Source organism: Chiloscyllium plagiosum, unplaced genomic scaffold (genome assembly GCF_037043375.1).
Source record: "Chiloscyllium plagiosum isolate Xiang-an unplaced genomic scaffold, Cpla_swu_hap1 HiC_scaffold_34, whole genome shotgun sequence".
NCBI lineage: Eukaryota > Metazoa > Chordata > Chondrichthyes > Orectolobiformes > Hemiscylliidae > Chiloscyllium > Chiloscyllium plagiosum.
Window position 1 is genome coordinate 24314801 of NW_028270172.1, and position 21123 is coordinate 24335923.

At 40.1% G+C, this 21123-nt stretch overlaps 1 protein-coding gene across 2 annotated transcripts in view; it reads right to left on the minus strand.

Moving 5' to 3' along the window:
* Positions 1 to 2129: 2129 nt before the first annotated feature.
* LOC122564453 (sodium/hydrogen exchanger 3-like) overlaps positions 2130 to 21123 on the minus strand; it is a 126527-nt gene continuing 107533 nt past the window's right edge. The window contains exons 15-18 of one of the 2 annotated variants that reach the window (XM_087978549.1): positions 20534 to 20599; positions 16192 to 16284; positions 7968 to 8000; positions 2130 to 6128 (exon numbers count right to left, since the gene is read on the minus strand). In XM_087978549.1, the coding sequence (XP_087834675.1) occupies positions 5536 to 6128; positions 7968 to 8000; positions 16192 to 16284; positions 20534 to 20599 (785 nt within the window). In that variant the 3' untranslated portion in view covers positions 2130 to 5535. The remainder of the gene's footprint in view (positions 6129 to 7967; positions 8001 to 16191; positions 16285 to 20533; positions 20600 to 21123) is intronic. The other variant, XM_043719351.2, reaches the window with a different exon arrangement.

A 21123-nucleotide genomic window follows, 5' to 3' on the forward strand; every position in this document is an offset into this window, starting at 1 on the left:
GGCAAATGCTATGGTGGCGTTCTCAGTGGGAGGATTGGAATCCAAGATCAGGATTTGAGTCCAAGCTACCGACTTGGCTGCAACATATTTTATTTCACACGTCCAAAGAGTAGAGGGTGTAAGTTGGAAGACTGTGCATTTCCGGGTCCACCTCCTGCACCTTCCAAGAAACAGAATTCACCCAATAGTTACAATGAACAAAATCACATAACGTGTCCTCCTTGAAAAAAGTTTTCAGTTACGTACACAATATGATTATCACTTTGAGCGCAATCACAAAGACATAAAATACGGACTACTGATCTTTGAATTTTATCAGCTGATTTAATACCTGGGACTTCCACGGACTGAAGCAATTTTTAAAATAAACAACACATTAACTTAAAATAGCTGTAAGGTTCATGTGACGCACACGGCTTGGTCAGGTTTCATGAAATTGACGTGCAGGAGGTCCAAGACAAGCTGAGGTGAAATTAACATTTTCCCCAAAAGGCAATGAAACCCATGGGAGGCATGGAAATGTCCTCATCTCTGATTCGATTTACTATTGAGAATTGTCACTTGTTGGGGATGAGCATCGTCTACAGTGATCAAGCTTGAAAAACATCCAGGAATCAACAAACGAGCTGCAATTTTAAGGAGCTGCTTTTGAGGATATGGAACTAAGGTTATAGAACTGAACACAACTGAGAAATCTTTCTATCATTTTCTCAAGAAGCTGGTTTAGCAGCAATGAAAGGGAAAAAGCATCAGAGACCAGAAAACAATGGTCCAAGAAATTAACTAATCAACTCTCAGGTTAAAAATCCATGCATCAAGGACTTACAAAACCATATTTCTTTTGTCTTCTTTTGTACTGCACACTGTCTGTATGTGAGTTTGTTTGAGGGTCCAAATACTGCACAAGTGCTTGACTTCGCACCTTTATTACTTTTCCTGGGGTCAGCAGTTTATAAAAGTTTCTACCTTCAATTCAAGAAAATATGGAGATTCGCTCAAAACTTTGTTGAGGTCAATTAAGAAGGCTGAAAAGAGGAACCTGGTTCACCCCTTCTTAGCTGGTCATAATACTGCTAACATCTTGGAATAATGTGCTGGCTGCACCGATGAAGAGAAATCAGAATTAACATTTCAGGCCAAGTGAACCTTCCTCAGACCCAAAATGTTAACTCTGACTTCTCTCCACAGATGCTGCCAAACCTGCTGAGCTTTTCCAGCAATTTCCCTTTTTGTTTCACATTTATGCAGCATGTTTCAAATCCTCAGGACAACTCAAAACACCTTGTCACCGTTGAATTATTTTTGAAACTCAATTAATGAATTATATTAATCATGGTATTATTACATTAGGCAACCCTTAACATCCAGTAATATGACAGAACCACCAATTATATAAAGGACCAGTTCATCTGTTTCCATAGTCTTAGTGGATCGATGAGTGTTGGTCATGAAGACAAAAGTGGGGCAAGAGAAAATGTTGGTGGATTCTCCTTTTCTTTGATGAGCAATACTTGAGATCTTCCAGATATGCCTGCACAGATAGATCAGATCTCAGTTTTATGAGTTGTTCTAAATATGGTACCTTCGACATTGCATCTCTTTCTCTGTTACAGCACTAGGAATGTCAATTTGGATTATGGGCTGGAGTGTCTGGAACGCAATCATCAAGTCATGGATATCCAGCTGTGTGTGAGAGTGAGTGTGTGAGAGTGAGTGTGTGAGAGTGAGTGTGTGAGAGTGAGTGTGTGAGAGAGTGAGAATGAGTGAGAGAGTGAGTGAGAGTGTGTGAGAGTAAGAGTGAGTGTGGGAACAAGAGGCTGAGTGAGTGAGAATGAGAATGAGTGTTAGTGTGTGTGAGGTAGGGTGAGAGTGGCAGACAGAGAGGACAAGAGAGGGGTCAGACGGAAGAAGAAAGGGATGGGGGGAGGGGAAAGAGGATGAAAAGAAAGATTTATATCTAAAGATGTAAAAAGCCAGCAGTGGTAACCTCATATTAGATGAGTAAAAACCAAACCTGAAGGAGTCAGTGTATCCCTGCATGATCAATAGATTACATAAACCTGGGTAATAATCTCAGTTTTTCTAAAGAAAAGAGAGAAACAAAAAAGGTGCTTTGAATTTCAAAACATTTGGTTTGCCCCTATTTTAATAACATGTACAAAGACATAAAGGACCTCTACATCAGTGAGCTATCTATAAAACAAACTGGATAAAAAGTTCCAGTAGCAAGTAGCTTGGCACACACAAGGTTATTTTACATTCCTGAGAAAACACTTGCAGTTTTACTAGATTAAAAGATCCACTAGTTCCTTTCAAAATCTTATTTTAAAATATATTTTTACTCTCAACATGAGCAAGTAAAACTTTGGACACAATACAGTATTAATCAACAAGTATAAAACAAGTGGAAGCAGAACTGAGAGATACATCAACATACAGTTCACATTAGCAAATTGCAGTATAATAATGTTAGATTTAGATCATATACAACACTTGTTTGGATATCACAAAGATAGTGGTAAGAGCCAAAACAAAGTAACCCTGTAGAGCACTTATTAAAGACAATAGTTATCATTGCACCTGAATAAATAGCATCTAAAACTCATCCTGTCAAATCTTGTTATTTACAGCAATAACCAATAACATTTTGCTATGTCATTTTTCAACAAAGGGAGAGAAGGATGAAATTTAAGCACATGAGAAAAGAGAATAACCTGTAAAAGAACAAGCTGCATTCAAACGGGTCAAGATAAGAAGAAGCAGATTTCCTTCCTGAAGAAGGGCCTATGCCCAAAACGTCGATTCTCCTGTTCCTTTGATGCTGCCTGACCTGCTGCGCTTTTCCAGCAACACATTTTTAAGCTCTGATCTCCAGCATCTGCAGTCCTCACTTTTTCCTAATATAGGGAATGTCACATTAACAAGCTCCTTCACATATTGTGTCCATCATTCAAAGGTTAAAAAAATCCAGCCCAACATAATGTGCTTCAACACAGGTAGAAGTGAAATGATTTCCGCTATATAGAGCATTTACTAAAACAAAGTCTTGAAAACAATGATATGCAGGCGAACTCAATGTGAATAATTTACACAGTTGGAATTCAGTTATTTCTTGCATAATGGATGAGCAGGAAGGTGAGGAGAGGGGAGGTTGGAATAGAGGAGGTAACTGTTACCTCAAGGAACCTCTAGATGCTTCAGCTCTTGGCTTATTGAGTAGCTCTTTTTGAAGCCAACAATCAACCCTATCAATTGAAGATGTATTTTTCACAAGACACAGGATAATAAGGTGGACAATTTCACAACTGGAATCTCAATGTAACAAGCCACGAAAACAGAATATCTTAGATTGCTAATCTGCTGCACTGTGGTGCTTACATTTTCATGCCATGGGCCTGATATTTAAGTCAAAGTCTATGTTTAAAAGAAACAGATAGACAAAAATCAGTCATCTTTTGGTAAAATGTAAACCTGCAACCATGCAGCTTATATTGGTGAACACATTTGATGACTGGAGGAGTGGAGGGGATTGGTTAAAAAGGACATGGAAATTAGAATCCTCAGAACATTCACCGATCTTTGCCTCTTCCATTGGCACTCAAATCAAAGCTGGTATGTATCCTGCTAATATGATACATTACATTACTGGCAAAAAGCTTTGGTAGCTTTCACTGCTCAAGTTCCAAGTGATATCAAGTACTTTGGTGTACTGACTGGGGCCTCACTTCAGTAAAATACTGTTGTTTCACCATAAGTCAACATGTGGGAGAGAGAAAGTTGTACCTCTGGGCGTCAAGAATGTGTGTAGACTTAAGGAAAGTTCTAGCACAATCATTCAAAGGAACAATTGCAACTGACCTTTGTTGGTTAGATGCTTTGTTTGCCGATTGGTAGGTGAGAATTGCTACTCACTGTTACAAATTTCAGTATCAGGAACTCACTAACATTGAAACTTTACAACATTAGTTCTTTTTTTAATTATAGACACTGCTAGCAAGGACAATTAATTGCTTGGAGGGCAGTTAAAAGTCATCCACATTGTTGTGGGTCTGGAGTTACACAAATAAGGATGGCAAATTTCTTTCCTGAAGAGGCATTACTGAACCAGATGATTTAGAAGAAAACAACTAGCAGTAACTACATGGCTACCATTAGGTCAACCTTTTATTCCAGATTATATTGAATCGCAATTTCACCATCTCCCATGTCTCAGAGTATGAGTCTGTGTTCTGGATAACTAGTATAGTGTCAATACTACTATTCCTCCGTCACCCCCTTATCATCAGCTGCATCAATTGAAGTTAAATATATACAGTTGATTGGATGTTTATGTGTATATATAAAGAGACAATTGATGACACTACATGATCAACAAACAAAACTTGCAGATCTGCCAAAATATTCCCTCCTGCATTAAAAAATAACCAGTTTAAGAGATAGTTTTACCTAGACAAACCATGTCAAATTCTAATTACAGTAACAGTCTCTTAACCAAACTTGCAACATTTCAACTTCTGTTGCAATTTAAGGTGTAGGTCTTAATATCATGGAATAAAATTTCACATGTTTGCTCAAGCCTTACAACACATTCCTGTATTTTCCATCATTTCTTATCTTTTTCTCATGCACTTTGACACCAGCAATGCGAACATTTGCTTCTTGGCATCTCTACAGTGTGGAAGCAGGCCATTTGGCCCATCGAATCAACACCGACACTCCAAACAGCATCTCACCCAGATGTGCCCCATCCCCATAACCCTGCATTTCCCATGACTAATCCACTGAACATGAATACCCTTGCACTGTGGGAGGAAACCAGAGCATCTGGAGGAAACGCACATAGACACGGGCCAATGTACAAACTCCATATGGACAGTCACCTGAGGGTGGAATCAAACCTGGGCCCCAGCACTGAGGCAGCAGTGTTAACCACTGAACCACTGTGCCACCCTATTTCTCAATGGAGGATGTCAGATTTTCAAATATTTGCCCAAAACTAATGTTGCCTGCACTGTCATCACTATTCTTTAATATTTGACCTCCAATTTGCAGGAAGCCCACCGGTGGGTCTACTTTTGCATCTCATGTGTTTTACAGCACCTGACGACAGATGACTTTTGCATATGTATTTGTCTTTCTTTTACGTTAAAAAAAGCAAACCCCGAAATCTAAAAAGTTGCAAGAAGCCTGCAGCATAAAACATTTACAAATAAATTGTATGAGAAAGAAAACTAATAAAATGATAATTTCCCAATATAACTTAACATGGCAACCTTTCTGTCTTGACATGGTTGTGGTAAAATTTCCTCTTCCCTTTTCCATGTGTGTTTTACAGAATTCACTCTATACCATGTATTTTAGTGGAGATGTATTAATTTTCCCCTCTACTGTCCAGGATTGGCATTAATTATAAAGTTTGGTTTTGTGCCTGTATATGAAATGCAAATTCTGGAGGCGTGCGACATGGCCAGAAGATGCTCAGCTCTCTAATTAAAGGCTTTATGCAATTGCTGGTGAAGCAAGGGACTGCAATGCTTAAAACTGTGTTTCTTCTTGTTCCAAAGAATGAGGAGGAATGTGACAAGAGACTGGGAGAGATCCGAGTTTCTGGAGAACTGGATAACGCAAAGGCTTGGGCCGGTGAAACGATCGCCGATTCTGCACTCGCTTGGCTGCTGCAGAGTGCATCTTACTGTCCTTAATTATCAGTGGCTTCTGCTCTTGTAGTGCAGGGTCTTTTGAACAGTTGTCCTCCAGCTCATCATTCAGTGTTTCAGCACATTGTACTTTCACATCGAGCGCTTCTCTGTCAAGCTGAGTAGGATGGTCTTCTTCATTAAGCTTTGCTTCTTCAGTTTTGTCAACTGTTGCTTTCAAAACTATTTCAGTGGAGCTCTCCTCTTGTGCTGCTACATGCTCTGAAACAGTGGACACTTGGGATTCTACATTTTCTAGTGAGGTGTAGCTCTGCATCCAGGTTTTCTGGAGGTAAGATGGGAAGATCCTCGAGGGTTTCTCAGAGCTAGGATCTTCTTGGCTTACGTGGTCATCTTTCCTGGAAATTGGTTTCTCATCCAACGTGGTAGGGCTAGGCAATGGAGGGGGACTTGGGATTGATTTAGAGTTACCTATGTAATAAAAAAAGTGTGTCAGTGTATAAGCACAAGACATAATATATACCTGTGCAAAACTTGAGAAAATCACATTACTGTATTTAAGAAGTTGTCACCTGGACATGAATGACAATACACTTAATAAGGAACTACCTCAGCAACATAGAAAATGGTTGCTTTGAAAGACTCTTTTATGGTCTAGCTCTATAAGAAAGTTTAATAAAAACAAAATATCTGAAAGTACAATTCTGTATTATTCATTTGAATCTGAAACTAACAGTTATTAATGCCTGATGATATTCCATTTATGAACAAGAAGTGGTAAATAATAAATTAACTCAATAAGCTTTCAAATGTATATGCTATCAGGTAATCATCTGAGAGAAAAGCTTTTAACTCGAGACTCAGGAATTCTTCATGTCTCTAAAAAAATATACAATATTCTCAAGATAGAATTGCATTAAATGTGAAAAGACAGTAGCGTGAACTTGAAATCCAGCACACACCTTCTAAAATTATTACTTTCTAAGAAAATATTAAATTATTGGAGGAAAGGCACCTAAAGTAATCTTCTGGTGAAGTGAAAACCATAGTGGCAGAGGACCTCAGGCTGTCTCTCATTACAGAGAGAAAGAGAGAGAGAGAGAGAAACTGGTGATCAATTTAACTTGAGGGTCACCACACCTCAGGCAAGGCGGGAGACAAGGTCTACACAGAGACCTCAGACAGTGTAAGAATGGAACCCATGCTATCTGCATCACTCCGAATTGCAAAATAGTTGTGGATCCAATTGAGCTAACTGACAGACAGCAACAAAATAAAAACTTTGCTCTGAGCTTTTAATTCACTTTACTGTCAATGCTGTCTGAGATCAGTTTAACGGAACAGCAATGTGTACCACCTGCAGGTGTAAAAAGATCATAGAATTACTACAGTGTGGAAACAGGCCCTTCGGCCCAACAAGTCGGCACGGTGGCACAGTGGTTAGCACTGCTGCCTCACAGCGCTGGAGACCCAGGTTCAATTCCCGCCTCAGGTGACTGACTGTGTGGAGTTTGCACGTTCTCCCAGTGTCTGCGTGGGTTTCCTCCGGGTGCTCTGGTTTCCTCCCACCATCCAAAGATGTGCAGGTCAGGTGAATTGGCCATGCTAAATTGCCCGTAGTGTTAGGTAAGGGGTAAATGTAGGGGTATGGGTGGGTTGCACTTCGGCGGGGCGGTGTGGACTTGTTGGGCCGAAGGGCCTGTTTCCACACTGTAATCTAATCTAATCTAATCTAATCTAAAAAAGTCCACAACGACCCTCCGAAGAGTATTCCATCAAGACCCATTCCCCTACTCTACTACTCTACATGTCCCCATGCCTTCCTTGAAGAAGCTCTCTTCCCCTGCTGGACAAACTTTCCTCATTCCTGAAGAAGGGTTTATGCCCGAAACGTCGATTCTCCTGTTCCCTGGATGCTGCCTGACCTGCTGCGCTTTTCCAGCAACACATTTTCAGCCCTGACTAACGTACACATCCCTGAACACTATGGGCAATTTAGCATGGCCAATTACCTAACCTGCACATCTTTGGATTGTTGGGGGAAGCCAGAGCATCCGGACGAAGCCCATGCAGACTATGGAACAATGTGCAAACTCCACACAGACAGTCACCCAAGGCTGGAATTGCATCCTGGTCCCTGTTGCTGTGAGGCAGCAGTGTTAACCACTGAGCCATTGTGCTGCCCGTAACTGTAGTACTAAATCATATTTAACAAACCATTTATAAAAATGGAAATAAAAGGAGCTTCATTATGTGTGTTGAGTAAGGTATTGAAACATATTTGACAATCATTTTATTTAGTTCTGAGACCTTTGACTGCACTATTGTTCTTTGGCTTTCCTCCTTATCAGCAATGTTCAGTTCACACCAGGGGTAAATAGTAAGAAAGACAACAAACAGAAGGGAAACTGTTCATTAGTGAGAACTAAATGATAACAAAAGATCAATAGAGAAAACAAATCAGTTAATAAGAATTTCAGTGAATGGAAACAAGGGTTAATGAACAGGCAACTTAATCTACAATGTTCAACAATAGAGCACAGAAATTCAAGATAGCAGAGTTAGTGATGTGAGAAAAGAGAAAGATGCAATTCCCACAATCCAAAGAATGTGGATGGATATCAAAGTCATATGTAAACAGCCTAAGTTTCAATATCTTCATAGTCTATACACTCAAGATGAAATATAAATGAGCCAAATTACTTATTTGTTCTATTGAACCTCATCAAGTCGTGCTGGTTGCCTTTCAATTTTCCAATACTTAAACCTGGTGTATGAGAATTTAAGTTAGTTTATGAATATCAGTACTAGGCAAAAGATGGGTTTTCAAGTCAATTTCAGGTAGTCAGTGTCAGCATTGCATATTCCACTACCAGATATTGAATGCACCAGCTGCAGCGTAAGACTCCTTCAAATGCATTCTAATAATTTGACCATTATTCCAATCACTGTGGCATCCATTCACACCATTGCAATACTTCTATTCCTTGAAGCCATTCCTCATACTTCTGTAATGGAGTCACGTCTAAATTATATATAAATATTGTTCTGACTTTAACAGAAATCAAACTAAGACTGCCTGAACGCAGCTCCTAAAAATGATCACTGAAGTCAAAACAGTAACTTTGCTTTCTCCCCACAGGTGCTGCCATGGGGTTGGGTTTTTCCAGAAATTTCTGTTTTTGTTCCTAAAATTTGATTATCATTAGCTAGGGAACCGGCCTTTGCTTATATTGTCATGAGCAGGATGCAACTCAATGTTCTGACTCAACAGCACATTGAGGACTATCTGTGATGTGTGAATCATTTGTGCTATTGTTTGGCAAGAGAATGAGAAAATGCAAAAAAATTTGCAAATTATAGACCTGCACAAAAATTTACAAGATGTCCTTTGTATTCTATTAATCACTGCCTAAATTAATTTGAAACCCATTCAAAAACAACCACAAACTGTTGACAGAAATTCTGAAAGAGAAAGAGAAATGGGAAAGGTGAAAGAGGGAAAATAGCATGTTATATTTAACACAGACGGAAAGCTGATATGAGGTTGCATTTGAGAACCTGTTCAGTAGTTTCAGGAGCGATGGCAACATTAAACTAAATGATGAGAATTACTAAAAATAAATGATTTATAACTTGAGTACCATCAATACAAATACAACAACCTTGCATTAAAATTGATTTTTCTAATGTTGCTACCCTTTGCATCATAAAAAAGTTTTTCTGCTTTCTGAATGATATACCTTCCATTTGATATCTATCTTTTTTTAGAACAATCACCAACAATATTTCTACCAATTTTATCCCATTCTTCAGAACATTAAACAATGGTCAAATCACTTCTCTGGTAAAAAGGATATTATTATTTCCACTGTTTCTTCAAATATACATTTTATCATAACAGTATGCATCTGAGTAAATATATTTTTGTTATCTCAACTTACTACTTATCATGGGAACGTCAGCCTAGCACACAATAATTCAATTTGTATGATCATATTTATATAATTATTCACTTACATCTCCAAGCATTCACTGGTTTGAAGGGCCTTTCCTGTACTGTATGATTGTACGACTCTATAGTTCTATGAAATCCACTTTTACATTCTATACTTCTCACCATGTAACCCATTAGTTTCATCCACAGGTGATGCTGCTATCAAAGTCTTGTCAAGTTGAACCTAAATTTTCCTGCCTGTCAAAATCACCCAACCTTTCTGCAAGGTTCTATTTTAAAATCAAACCATAGCACTTCATATCTACTGACATTGAACTGCAAATTCTTTTTCTTTTAACCCATTCCACCACTTTATTAATAGCCGCTTGCAGTTTGCAACAAACTCAGAATTATTTATTCATTTAGTAGCATTGCACTTGAGTATTCTTGAAAAGAGGCACATTTTATTGAAGCTTTTCATCTTGCAAGTCCCAAAAAATAACAAAGTTAAGGGAAAAGCATATTTGTAATACATAAAAGGAGAATGCTCTTTGGTTGGCAAGTGAACTGTGACAGGTGAATGCATTGCCATAGGGAATGCACAAGTTAGAGTATAACTTATGGTTAACTGCCAAGCTTCAATTAAATTTGGAACCAGGTTGGTTGACTCTGGCTGGACATGGCGTTGACATGAGAAATGAATCAGAGAATGTCACCTATTTTCTTGAGTTGAAACAGGCAAAGTATATGTACATGTACTTTATGTCTGCAAAACAAAACTGTATTTACCAACATAGGTAGCTTCCAGTTACACTGGTGACCATGCTGTAAGTCCAACTGACAATCTAAAATGAGATGTCAATGTAATTCATCACACACTTTGGGCTATGGTGTCTAATCACAGAATCACAACTAATGTTGGAAACTGTGTTGGATGTTTAGAAAGCACGAGCTGGTTAGATATGATCAGTACCTTGCCTATTGTAAACAGCCAAAGGGATATGCCATTTAATAGAATCCATCAATCTTTGGGAGGTAGGCAACATACTTGCACTAAAATTCATATAGCACGTTAATAATTCTGTATTAGGAAGAATGTCTTTTTGGCCTGACTGCTACAGCCTGTTAGTAGCAAACATCATTCCTGTTCCTATAGCAAAGTAGCAGCATGAAATACATAGTTTCACCTGTTTTTCAAACTTTGAGATATCAAGCTCCCCCAGCATAATCTGAGATTGACTGGATACTGTTTAGGATTAAAACATGATGGCCTTACCATTATCCCACAGGGTGGCTTTGATACATGGTATTTCAACATCAAGCTTCTGGGATTCCAAGTGACCTACCTGATTTCCACATACAACCCAAATGCCTGGCAATGTTGTGAGGGCTCAAGGCTGACATGGACATACATATCTGTAAGCCCAACAAAGGGAGAAGAGTAGGCATGCTTAAAAAGTCTGACTATCAACAAAATGCATGCAATTCTTAATAACAAATCCAAATCAGTACCTATCAGACTTATTGTTAAACATGACCAGAAAGTAGGACTCACTGCATCTGTGTAATTATGGGTTGCATAAGGTATTAAAGTGATGTCCATTTAAACACTCATATCGAAGACTGGTTCTGCAAAACATAAATGACCAAATCATTGATAATATTACCAATTTTCCCACATCCACCGTGAAGGATTCTTTCATATTTGTGAAGACCATACAGGTCTTGCATATTGATAGTGTCCATATTCTCACTTGACATTGCTAGCTTATTCAACTGTTGATGGAACCTATAAATATGTGCTCTGCAGCATTATATCATGATGATCTAGACTCACCACATTGCCTGAAACTGTAATAATTGAACATATGAACTCAGCAACTTCTAAGTCTACCTTCACTGATGAATGTAAGTGTTGGGATACCTACAGTTCCGTGTACTATAAGGTTAGCGTTATCAGTAAGTCTTAAATAGGGCAAGAGTCATTTGTTCACCATGTATGCTTGATGTTGAAATAAGGTGCACCAAAGTCACTCAGCTGGATAATGGCTAAGCTGGTTGGATGACTTACTGTGATATCATGAATAGTCCAAAGGGTCTCATTTTGGTCCTACAAAACAACCGGCCTACCTCAGATTATCCCAAAATTAATGTGGTGCCACTATTTAAGAAAGGTGGTAAGGACAAGCCAGGGAACAATAGACCAGTGAGCTTGATGTCAGTGGTGGACAAGTTGTTGGAGAGAATCCTGAGGATCAGGATGTACATGTATTTGGAAAGGCAAGGATTGATTAGGGATAGTCAACATGACTTTGTGAGAGGTTAGGTTGGGATATCTGGTCAGCATGGGCAGGTTGGACCGAAAGATCTGTTTCCGTGCTGTACATCTCTATGACTCTGAGTATTACAAACGTTTGAGCAAACATCAGCAAGCTGGTTTATGTTGTTACAATGGAGGAGAAACCCAAGTTGGTTCCACTACTACCAGAATGCTGCTGCTAAATGAAGGAGATGTTCTGACTATCACACAAATGTGTATGGTGCTATATGAATTTCAATGTCAGGTATGTAGGTTTTCCATCCTAAAAGCATATCCTTTTGGTTCTAATCCAATGAAGGGCCACTGGGCCCAAAATGTTGCTTCTGCTTTCTCTATACAGATGCTGCAAGGCCTGCTGAGTTTTTCTACCAATTTCTGGGCTTTTTCCATCCCTCAGGTTGTTTATAGCAGGCCAAGTGCAGACCATACCCTATCTCATGCTTGGATAATCTGGCTCAAAGGTAGAAGACAGAGGGTGGTGGTGGAGGGTTGTTTTTCAGACTGGAGGCCTGTGACCAGTGGAGTGCCACAAGGATCGGTACTGGACCCTCTGCTTTTTGTCATTTACATAAATGATTTGGATGCGAGCATAAGAGGTACAGTTAGTAAGTTTGCAGATGACACAAAAATTGGAGGTGTAATGGACAGTGAAGAGGGTTACCTCAGATTACAACAGGATCTGGACCAGATGGGCCAATGGGCTGAGAAGTGGCAGACGGAGTTTAATTCAGATAAATGTGAGGTGCTGCATTTTGGGAAAGCAAATCTTAGCAGGACTTATACACTTAATGGTAAGATCCTAGGGAGTGTTGCTGAACAAAGAGAACTTGGAGTGCAGGTTCATAGCTCCTTGAAAGTGGAGTCGCTGGTAGATAGGATAGTGAAGAAGGCGTTTGGTATGCTTTCCTTTATTGGTCAGAGTATTGAGTACAGAAGTTGGGAGGTCATGTTGCGGCTGTACAGGACATTGGTTAGGCCACTGTTGGAATATTGCATGCAATCCTGGTCTCCTTCCTTTCGGAAAGATGTTGTGAAACTTGAAAGGGTTCAGAAAAGATTTACAAGGATGTTGCCAGGGTTGGAGAATCTGAGCTACAGGGAGAGGCTGAACAGACTGGGGCTGTTTTCCCCAGAGCGTCAGAGGCTGAGGGGTGACCTTATAGAGGTTTACAAAATTATGAGGGGCATTGATAGGATAAATAGGCAAAGTCTTTTCCCTGGGGTTGGAGAGTCCAGAACTAGAGGGCATAGGTTTAGGGTGAGAGGAGAAAGATATAAAAGAGACCTAAGGGGCAACCTTTTCATGCAGAGGGTGGTACGTGTATGGAATGAGCTGCCAGAGGATGTGGTGGAGACTGGTATAATTGCAATATTTAAGAGGCATTTGGATGGGTATATGAAGAGGGAGGGTTTAGAGGGATATGGGCTGGGTGCTGGCAGATGGGACTAGATTGGGTTGGGATATCTGGTTGGCATGGATGGGTTAGACCGAAGGGTCTGTTTCCATGCTGTACATCTCTATGACTCTAAGTGACCAACACTGGATGTGATTCTATGATTAGGCAATATTTACTATATAATCCTCAGATTCTCAGAATTATGTTGATAACTAATGGAGGATTGTCAGTCAAGCTCACATTGTAGTGCATAGAATGTACAAATGGAAGCTACACATACCACTCCACAGGGCCCTTTGCTCTGTAGACAGAAAGAATAAGGACACAAGTTGTTCCTATTTCAACTCAACCAAACAGGTGACAGTGATTGTATGATTCAATTCTTGTGCAGAACAATGCCTTGACCAATCAAATTCAATCTGCCTGGTTTCGAATTTAAACAAAGCTTGGCAGTTAACTGTCATCACCTTATTGGTGCATTCTCCATGGCAATGGTTCCAATTAGGGTCTTCTCATACTGTATAAGTCTTGTTTTCCCTTTAATCCAAGTATGCTATCATTCCTCTAGTTCTCAATCACCTAAGCATTTTCAATTGTCTCCTTCATGCATACTTTTTCTGAGCGACCATGTGCACTACCCTAATTGTATTTCATCTAGTCACCTCCTGAGTGAATATGATAAGGTTCATCAAACACAATCTTCCTTGCAAGAATAGGATGAGCTGTTTTTAACCTCTTTTGTCTTCTTGGTGTTTAGTAAATTTGCCTTTAAAGACATGCACACATATCCTTTACACAAACATGAATACTGATATGTCTAAAAATTCAATGGTTGAAGCAGACCAAGTTTTTAGATTGCTTTAAACATAACAGGCTGTACTTAGCAAAGATGGCTGATGTAATTACACTGATGATTCAGACAATGGATGCTCCTCAGAAGTGTCTGCTGGCAAAAGTGAATCAAAGGATCTGCTACAGTGCTGCAAAAATGTGGGTCGTCTGAAGTTATTAGGACTCCCTGGAATCTGTGAACGTGTCCTTTGGGATAGAACGACAGTGTCTTCATTAGGCATCGATGGTGGAATCCTTCGAAAATCCAGCTGATCCTCCTTAGTGAAAAAACTCAGGTTATCGATTCCTGCAGAAATTATTTAGTATTATAAAGTAAGTCATAGAGACCTAAGTGCATGAGAGGATTCAGTCTAAACATCATACAGTCAATGACAAACACTGTTAGATTGTGAGAGAGGACACAATACACTCATAATAATTAATAAAGGCTATAATGCATCGATGGCATCTCTGTAGAGAAAACATCACTAGGAAGTGGGGTTAAGGAAATAATGTTCCAAAACCATAATTTCTGGATGCAACTTTAACAGGATCAACAGGACAACATCTGTTGGAACCTCTTTCAATTATACAAAGGCAACGTGTGTGATTGCTCAAGTTAAAGTAGAAGCATGCAACTCCTACCATATCACAGGAGAATTTGAAAAATATGTTGCACTTGCAGTAGAAAGGACATTAATCTTGACCGCTGATCTCTGTGGAGGCTATTTGACCTGCTGAGAAATTGCAGCATTTTTGGAGTGTCAAGTAAATATTGGTAGGCTGGGTGGCCCTTGGAAAAATCACATGAGCTGGTACTGGATTAAACCAACATCTACTTTCTAATGTAAACATTAGCTTGCAGGACAGGGATATACACCAGCTTTGTCCTCCCTTAACTATACACTGGGGAGTGAAACTGTGTGCTGACAGCCAAGATAATTTAGCTTTGAATCATAGAATAACTGTAACACAAAGGAAGTGCATTCAGTCCTATGCATCATTGCTAGCTCTCTGCAAAATAAATCTGTCTCGTCCCTTCTCCCATTGCCCCTTTCTCCCTCGTGCTGTAAATTTTCCCTTCAAATATTTATCATATTTCCCTTTTGAAAGCACAACTGAATTTACTTCCACCACCCTTCCATGGACTATATTCCAGTTTGCAAACCTGGTGGAGATGGTTTCTCCACATCTCAGCATTACCAATCACTTGCAATAGGTACTTCAGGGTTCTAGACCTTCCAATCAATAGATAGTATGGTGGCTCAGTGGTTAGGACTACTGCTTCATAATGCCAAGAACCCAGTTCGATTTCAGCCTTGGTGACAGTCTGTGTGGAGTTTACACATTCTCTCTGTGTCTTGGTGGATTTTCTCCCACATTGTAAAATGTGTAGCTTAGGTGTGGATTGGCTGTGCTATAGTATACAGGGATGCGCAGGCTAGGTGGATAAGCCATGGAAAATGAAGGGTTACAGGGATTGGGAGGGGTGGTGTGGATTCAATGTGCTGAATAGCTGCCTACTTTGGTACTGTAGGGATTCTATTCTATGAAACAGTTTTGCTTTACTTTTTCCATATAGATGGTTTTAAATCCCTTTGAGATATAAATTAGATTATTTGTAGAGGTTCATCAAGCTTTTACATTCTAGCCTCTATTTATAAGTCCAGAGTCCTTTTATTTTGTTAAACAACTTTCTCAGTCTGCCCTCTTATTTTCAATTAATTTTTCATATTTGTCACCCCAGGTCTCTCTCTTTCAACTTAGTGCAGATCAAAGGCTTAGTCCAGGTTCTTAAACAACCTAAAGGAAAGCGGTTCACCCTTTAGCTACCATCTAATATTTTGGCAACCATCACCAACATGGTTAAAATGTATGGAACATTGTGTTGCTACAATGTTGGTGTGCATCAACACAAATGTATCACAACTTTAACAAGTGCATTAAGGGGCTGTTCACATAAACTGAACTTTCCAAATCCAACTTTTAGACTCCAATATATTACAGACAGAGAAACATCCCAAGAAGTATTCATCTCTTCTTATTTACCTGTTCTTGTTTCATCTGATTCATTGTTTGCAGGGGTAATTAGGAAACTAATTCCTCCATCTGATGGATCATAGTGGTCCTCTACATCAGAGTCTGGAAGGAATAAAGAGGAAGTCAGCTCTGAAATACAACAACAAATGAAGACAAGTGTAGATAGCATTACAGTTACTCTATAAGTAATGTCCCACTTTTGTTCCAGAGATACAGATAAACTTTTTAAAAATGTTCTCAAGTGAAATATATTCTTGTGATAATTCAATCCAGCTCGAACATTGAGCATGTACCAAATAGTTAAGTAGAAAATAACATTGTTACATTCTTCCTTACACTGACTAAAACTGAATGGAAGCAGGAAATGCCAATGCCCTGATAGGAATGCCCTTCTTAACTTGAGGGAGTTGGGATTTACACATCCATGAGCTGAATGAGAATAAGTAGATACCTCTATGGTGATCTGCTGGAGAACAAAAGACTATGCTTTCGTTTCATTAACAGTTCTGGAATTTTACTCTGTCTTCAGGCAATCAAAGTGTTAGCCAACTTCTTACCCCCTACAATCATGCTTAGATCAGCCAACTTAGTAAAAACACAGTAGTCTCGGACATTATTGTCTGTAGGTTTCAGCACTCAATCCAAATCAAGGAAGCACAATTTCCTTTCAACGTAAAGGAACCGTCTAATAGAGTACAGCTTAACCTTGGTTTGTAACCTGTTACCACATGTGAAACTCCAGTTCGAAGGTCTAGTGGAGATCACACACTTCTCTGGGAAAGAAGGCAAACATCAGGATAGAACCTGGTAGCTGGGTGGTGCAATGCATATCGAATGTATTACTGAGTTCCTCTCACCATTAACAGTCTAATATTGATATCTGTGCAATGTAACTCTAAAATAAGAGAAAGAACGTGTATTCATGTAGCACCTTTCATAACCTCAGGACATCACAAAATGCTTTATAGCTAATGAAGCACTGATATAATGCATAAATTACAGAGACCAATGAACACACAGCAAGATCCCAGATGCAGCAATATGATAATGACCAGATAATCTGCTTGAATGAAGTTGATTGATGAATATGGGACACTGGAGAAATCTCATGCTCTTCTTTGAACCTGAAATGACACCCACAATAGAGGCCAATGGGGCCTTGGACTAATGATTCCTCTGAAACTTAGCAGCTATCTCAATACCCCACATGGTTGCAGCTGAGACTTCGTGCTCATTTCTCCGAAATGGGACTGGAATCCATGAATTCCAGGCTAAGAGGCAACCACACTAGCATTGAGCCAAGACAGATATAGGAGATGAGGAAGTGGGTTCATGGTACCCATATTTTGGAAGCTTTGAGTGTCTTTATAGCTCCAAAATATCATCTGGAGGATGCATTGCCAGGTGATTCCTGCCAGGTACTACATTGATGCATCAGTGTGCCATTTTGAAACTCAACATTTCAACCAATATTCTGAATTTTACAAACTGGATCAACTATTGGAAAGATTTCTTGAAACAAAGGCATTATCCAATACCTATAGGTTAGTTGTTGAAAAATATGTTGCACTTCTTCAGAAAGGACATTGATCTTGTCCTCTTATCTCCGTAAATGCTGCCTAACCTACTGAAGAACTGCAGTATTTCCTGTAACATTAAGTTTTTGGTTTTCTTAACTAACAATAAGCTGTTGACATAGGTCTACACATTTATGTTATTTTATATAATTGCTTAAGGTTGCAACTGTTTACAGCAAGTTGTGATTTCAAGATTCTGTGCAAATCAATTGCTCTAAGACATGGATATACTCATGGGTACCCACTCTGAACACAGTGTTACTTGGAGAATAAACTGACAATGCAAAGCAGGACTGGCTGCTGGAAGAAGGAGAAGAAGGAGAGGTTAAAGGGCTTTCACCGTGAAACACAGGGTATTCAAGCTGCATTGTTTCTTGCTCAGGGTCAAGCAGTGTCTGCATTCCACAATGGACTTTCTGATAGAAATCTGTCCTCTGTTTTTACTGCAACCTCAGAGTGGACAGGACCATTTAGCAGCATTTGTGAACAAGATTATGAGGATGAATTTAAGTCTGCATCTGAATTCTTGCAGGGTGGACTATCCAGCATTGAATGAGGGAGGGAGGTCATCGATGCATTGACAGCATTCCATTCTCTCTTTACAGAGCAAAAAAGGCAGAAAGAGCATACAGCTTCACTAGCATTGCAAGTTTGTGTGGAGTGAAAGGGGCCATTAACTGCATGGAAATTGTTTCCTGTGACAACTTAATGTTCACCTCATGGGACAGAGAGAATCCTGAAGTTCAATGCTTGACATTCTGACAATAATAATTTATTCTGTAGCAGCTCACTGTGTCAGCTGTAACTGAGACACCAAAAGGTGATGACCATGTGATCCTCTGCTCATTACATCATTGATATCTCTGCACACACGAAGCATACTCAACCATTCGGACTGTAATACAGCTGACCCTTGTTGTGCTTCGAATTAATGCGTCTGATTCTCGCATCACTCTGCAGGAACCTTGTAGTACTTAGCCCCTGTGGCAGCAGCTCAGCAATCCAAGCAATCTGGAGGAAAACCTGTTGCTGGACTGCTGTAAGAGCCTGTTGGCTCCTGTACACTGTAATGCACAGTTCACAATGGTAGCAAATGGAGCTGGCATGGCAGCAGTCTGAGCCTCCACAGCAGCTATTGGGAAGAACATGCTCCAAGCTCTGCACAATACCCTCTGCCAAGTTAGTTCTGGGAATTTGTGGGATGATGGCATTGCCTTATGGGGAAATGTTGAGCCAGTTGGGACTATATTCATTACATTTTAGAATTATGAGAGGTGACCTTAATGAAACACATAGATTATAAAGATATCTTACCAGGGTTGCTGCTGACAGGATGATTCCCTTTATGGGAGAGTCAAGAACTAATGGGTAGACTTTCAAAATAAGGGTAATCTCCCATTTAAGATGGAGATGAGGTGTAAGTCCTTCTCACAGAGGATGATTAGTTTTGGGAATTCTCTCTGCCAGAAGTTAATGGGGGTTGGGTTATTGAATACATTCAAGGCAGAGATAGACAAAGGAGTCAAGGGTTATCTAGTGGCAAGTAAGGAAGTAGAGTTAAGCCTGTGATCTTGCTGATTGGAAGAGCAGGGTGATGGCCAAATGAGCTTCTCCTGCTCCTATTTCTTATGTACTTCATGTTCCTTGAGATTGATGGCAGGCTTACTGCCAAATTCCCCAATGTTGCAAGCATTTTGTTGGGAACACCTATCAGCATTGTTCTGCTGTCTGCCTTTTGATGGTGGTCCTGTGTACCCTTGGCAGGAAAACAAGCACATGTGACCACCTTCTCTGTGAGCTGCCACTGTCATGATTCTTGCACATATCCCACCTTTAATCCATTTGTAACCAATTCATCATGATGTGTCAGCCCTCCCTCCTCTAAGGAAGGATCTATCTTCTAAAATATGCGCACAGCCAGCATCTGAACCAGTGCCTGTCACTGTGAAGTCAAATTGCATTAAAGCCAAATACTGAAAGTGCCGGAAATCTGAAATTAAAACTGAAAATGCAGGAGATGTTCAACAGATCTGGTAGCATCTGAGAGAGAGACAGAGAGACAGAAACAGATTTGACATTTCAGGTCAATGAGCTTGCATCAGACCTGTAAAGTGAGCTTGGATTATCTCAGCACAGAGTGAATCCCAACAGTATCAGTCTTCCGAGACAATAAAGAGGTTCTTGCTGAGCTCAACATCCAAATAAAGATGGTGGGTCAGCTCTCCACCTTGCTGGACCAGTCACAAAACAGCAATTCAACAGCCTGGTGACTACTGCTGATGCTGACAGAAATACTTGATGGAAGGCTAAAAGCAAACATGTTTCTGCTTTACTGTTAGGTGGTGAGAATAGCCTTTGTGACTAGAGGGTCGCTCTTAGCGCCAATAAGGCTCGAGGTATGATGGTCCCCAGTTCTCCTTCCCACCCAGCCATGGAAAATCCCTGCTTCCACACAACTGATGGTTATCCCTTGAAGCATAGGAGGGAGAAGGCCAGTTTGACACCAGTATTCCAGGATGCTCCCACTCAGTTGGGCCTTTTAGCCCACTTCCAGTTGGCATGTGACCAGGCTGCTACCTTCCCACACTGATAAAGTAGCTTGGTATCAACAAAGTTTGCAGAATCCTGGCACTCAGGCACCCTTGAATTTTATCACCCCTATGCCTGCCAGCCAGGGGTTGATAAAATCATGTCCATTAACACAGTCTCTCTCCCTCACAGATTACCAGGTCCACTGAAAATTCCCAGCATTCTCTGTTTTTATTTGAAATCACCTGATTTCTCATTACTCTCTCCTTGCTTTTCCTGTATGAGCTGGTCAGGTTGCACGTCTTGAGTATCTGAAAGGGAAAAAGAGCCACGGATGGATTCTGGTACATGGGAAGGGAAAGGTAAAATGGTGCTCACATCACCTGTGGTCTGTAACTCTGAAAGGATGGTATAACGAGGGAGATTTGAGAAAGAGGAGTTGGCACGAGGATACCTTTATCATCAATGATGCAGCCCTTCCATTGGTCTTGGCTTCAGCTATAACTATCCAAAAACAACCAACATTATTTGTCACATGAGGATTAGGACACAGAGGCACAGTTGTTCCCCAGCAGGTTGGCCAGATATGGCATTCACTGGCTTTGATTATTCATGTAAGGTCATTGAACTTTTTGAATCACTGCATCAGGCTCTTGGGGCTTGGTTGTTGCATTAAGCAACTCACTCCCATGGTCTTCTACCATGCATCTGCCCTCCCATCTGCTGTTACACGGTATCCTTCTTCCACCAAGACATCCAGTTTGGTGTCTAAAACCTTGGAGCTCAATCTCTCCCCTGGCTGCAGCATCTGTTCAAACAACGACGCATCTCCCTC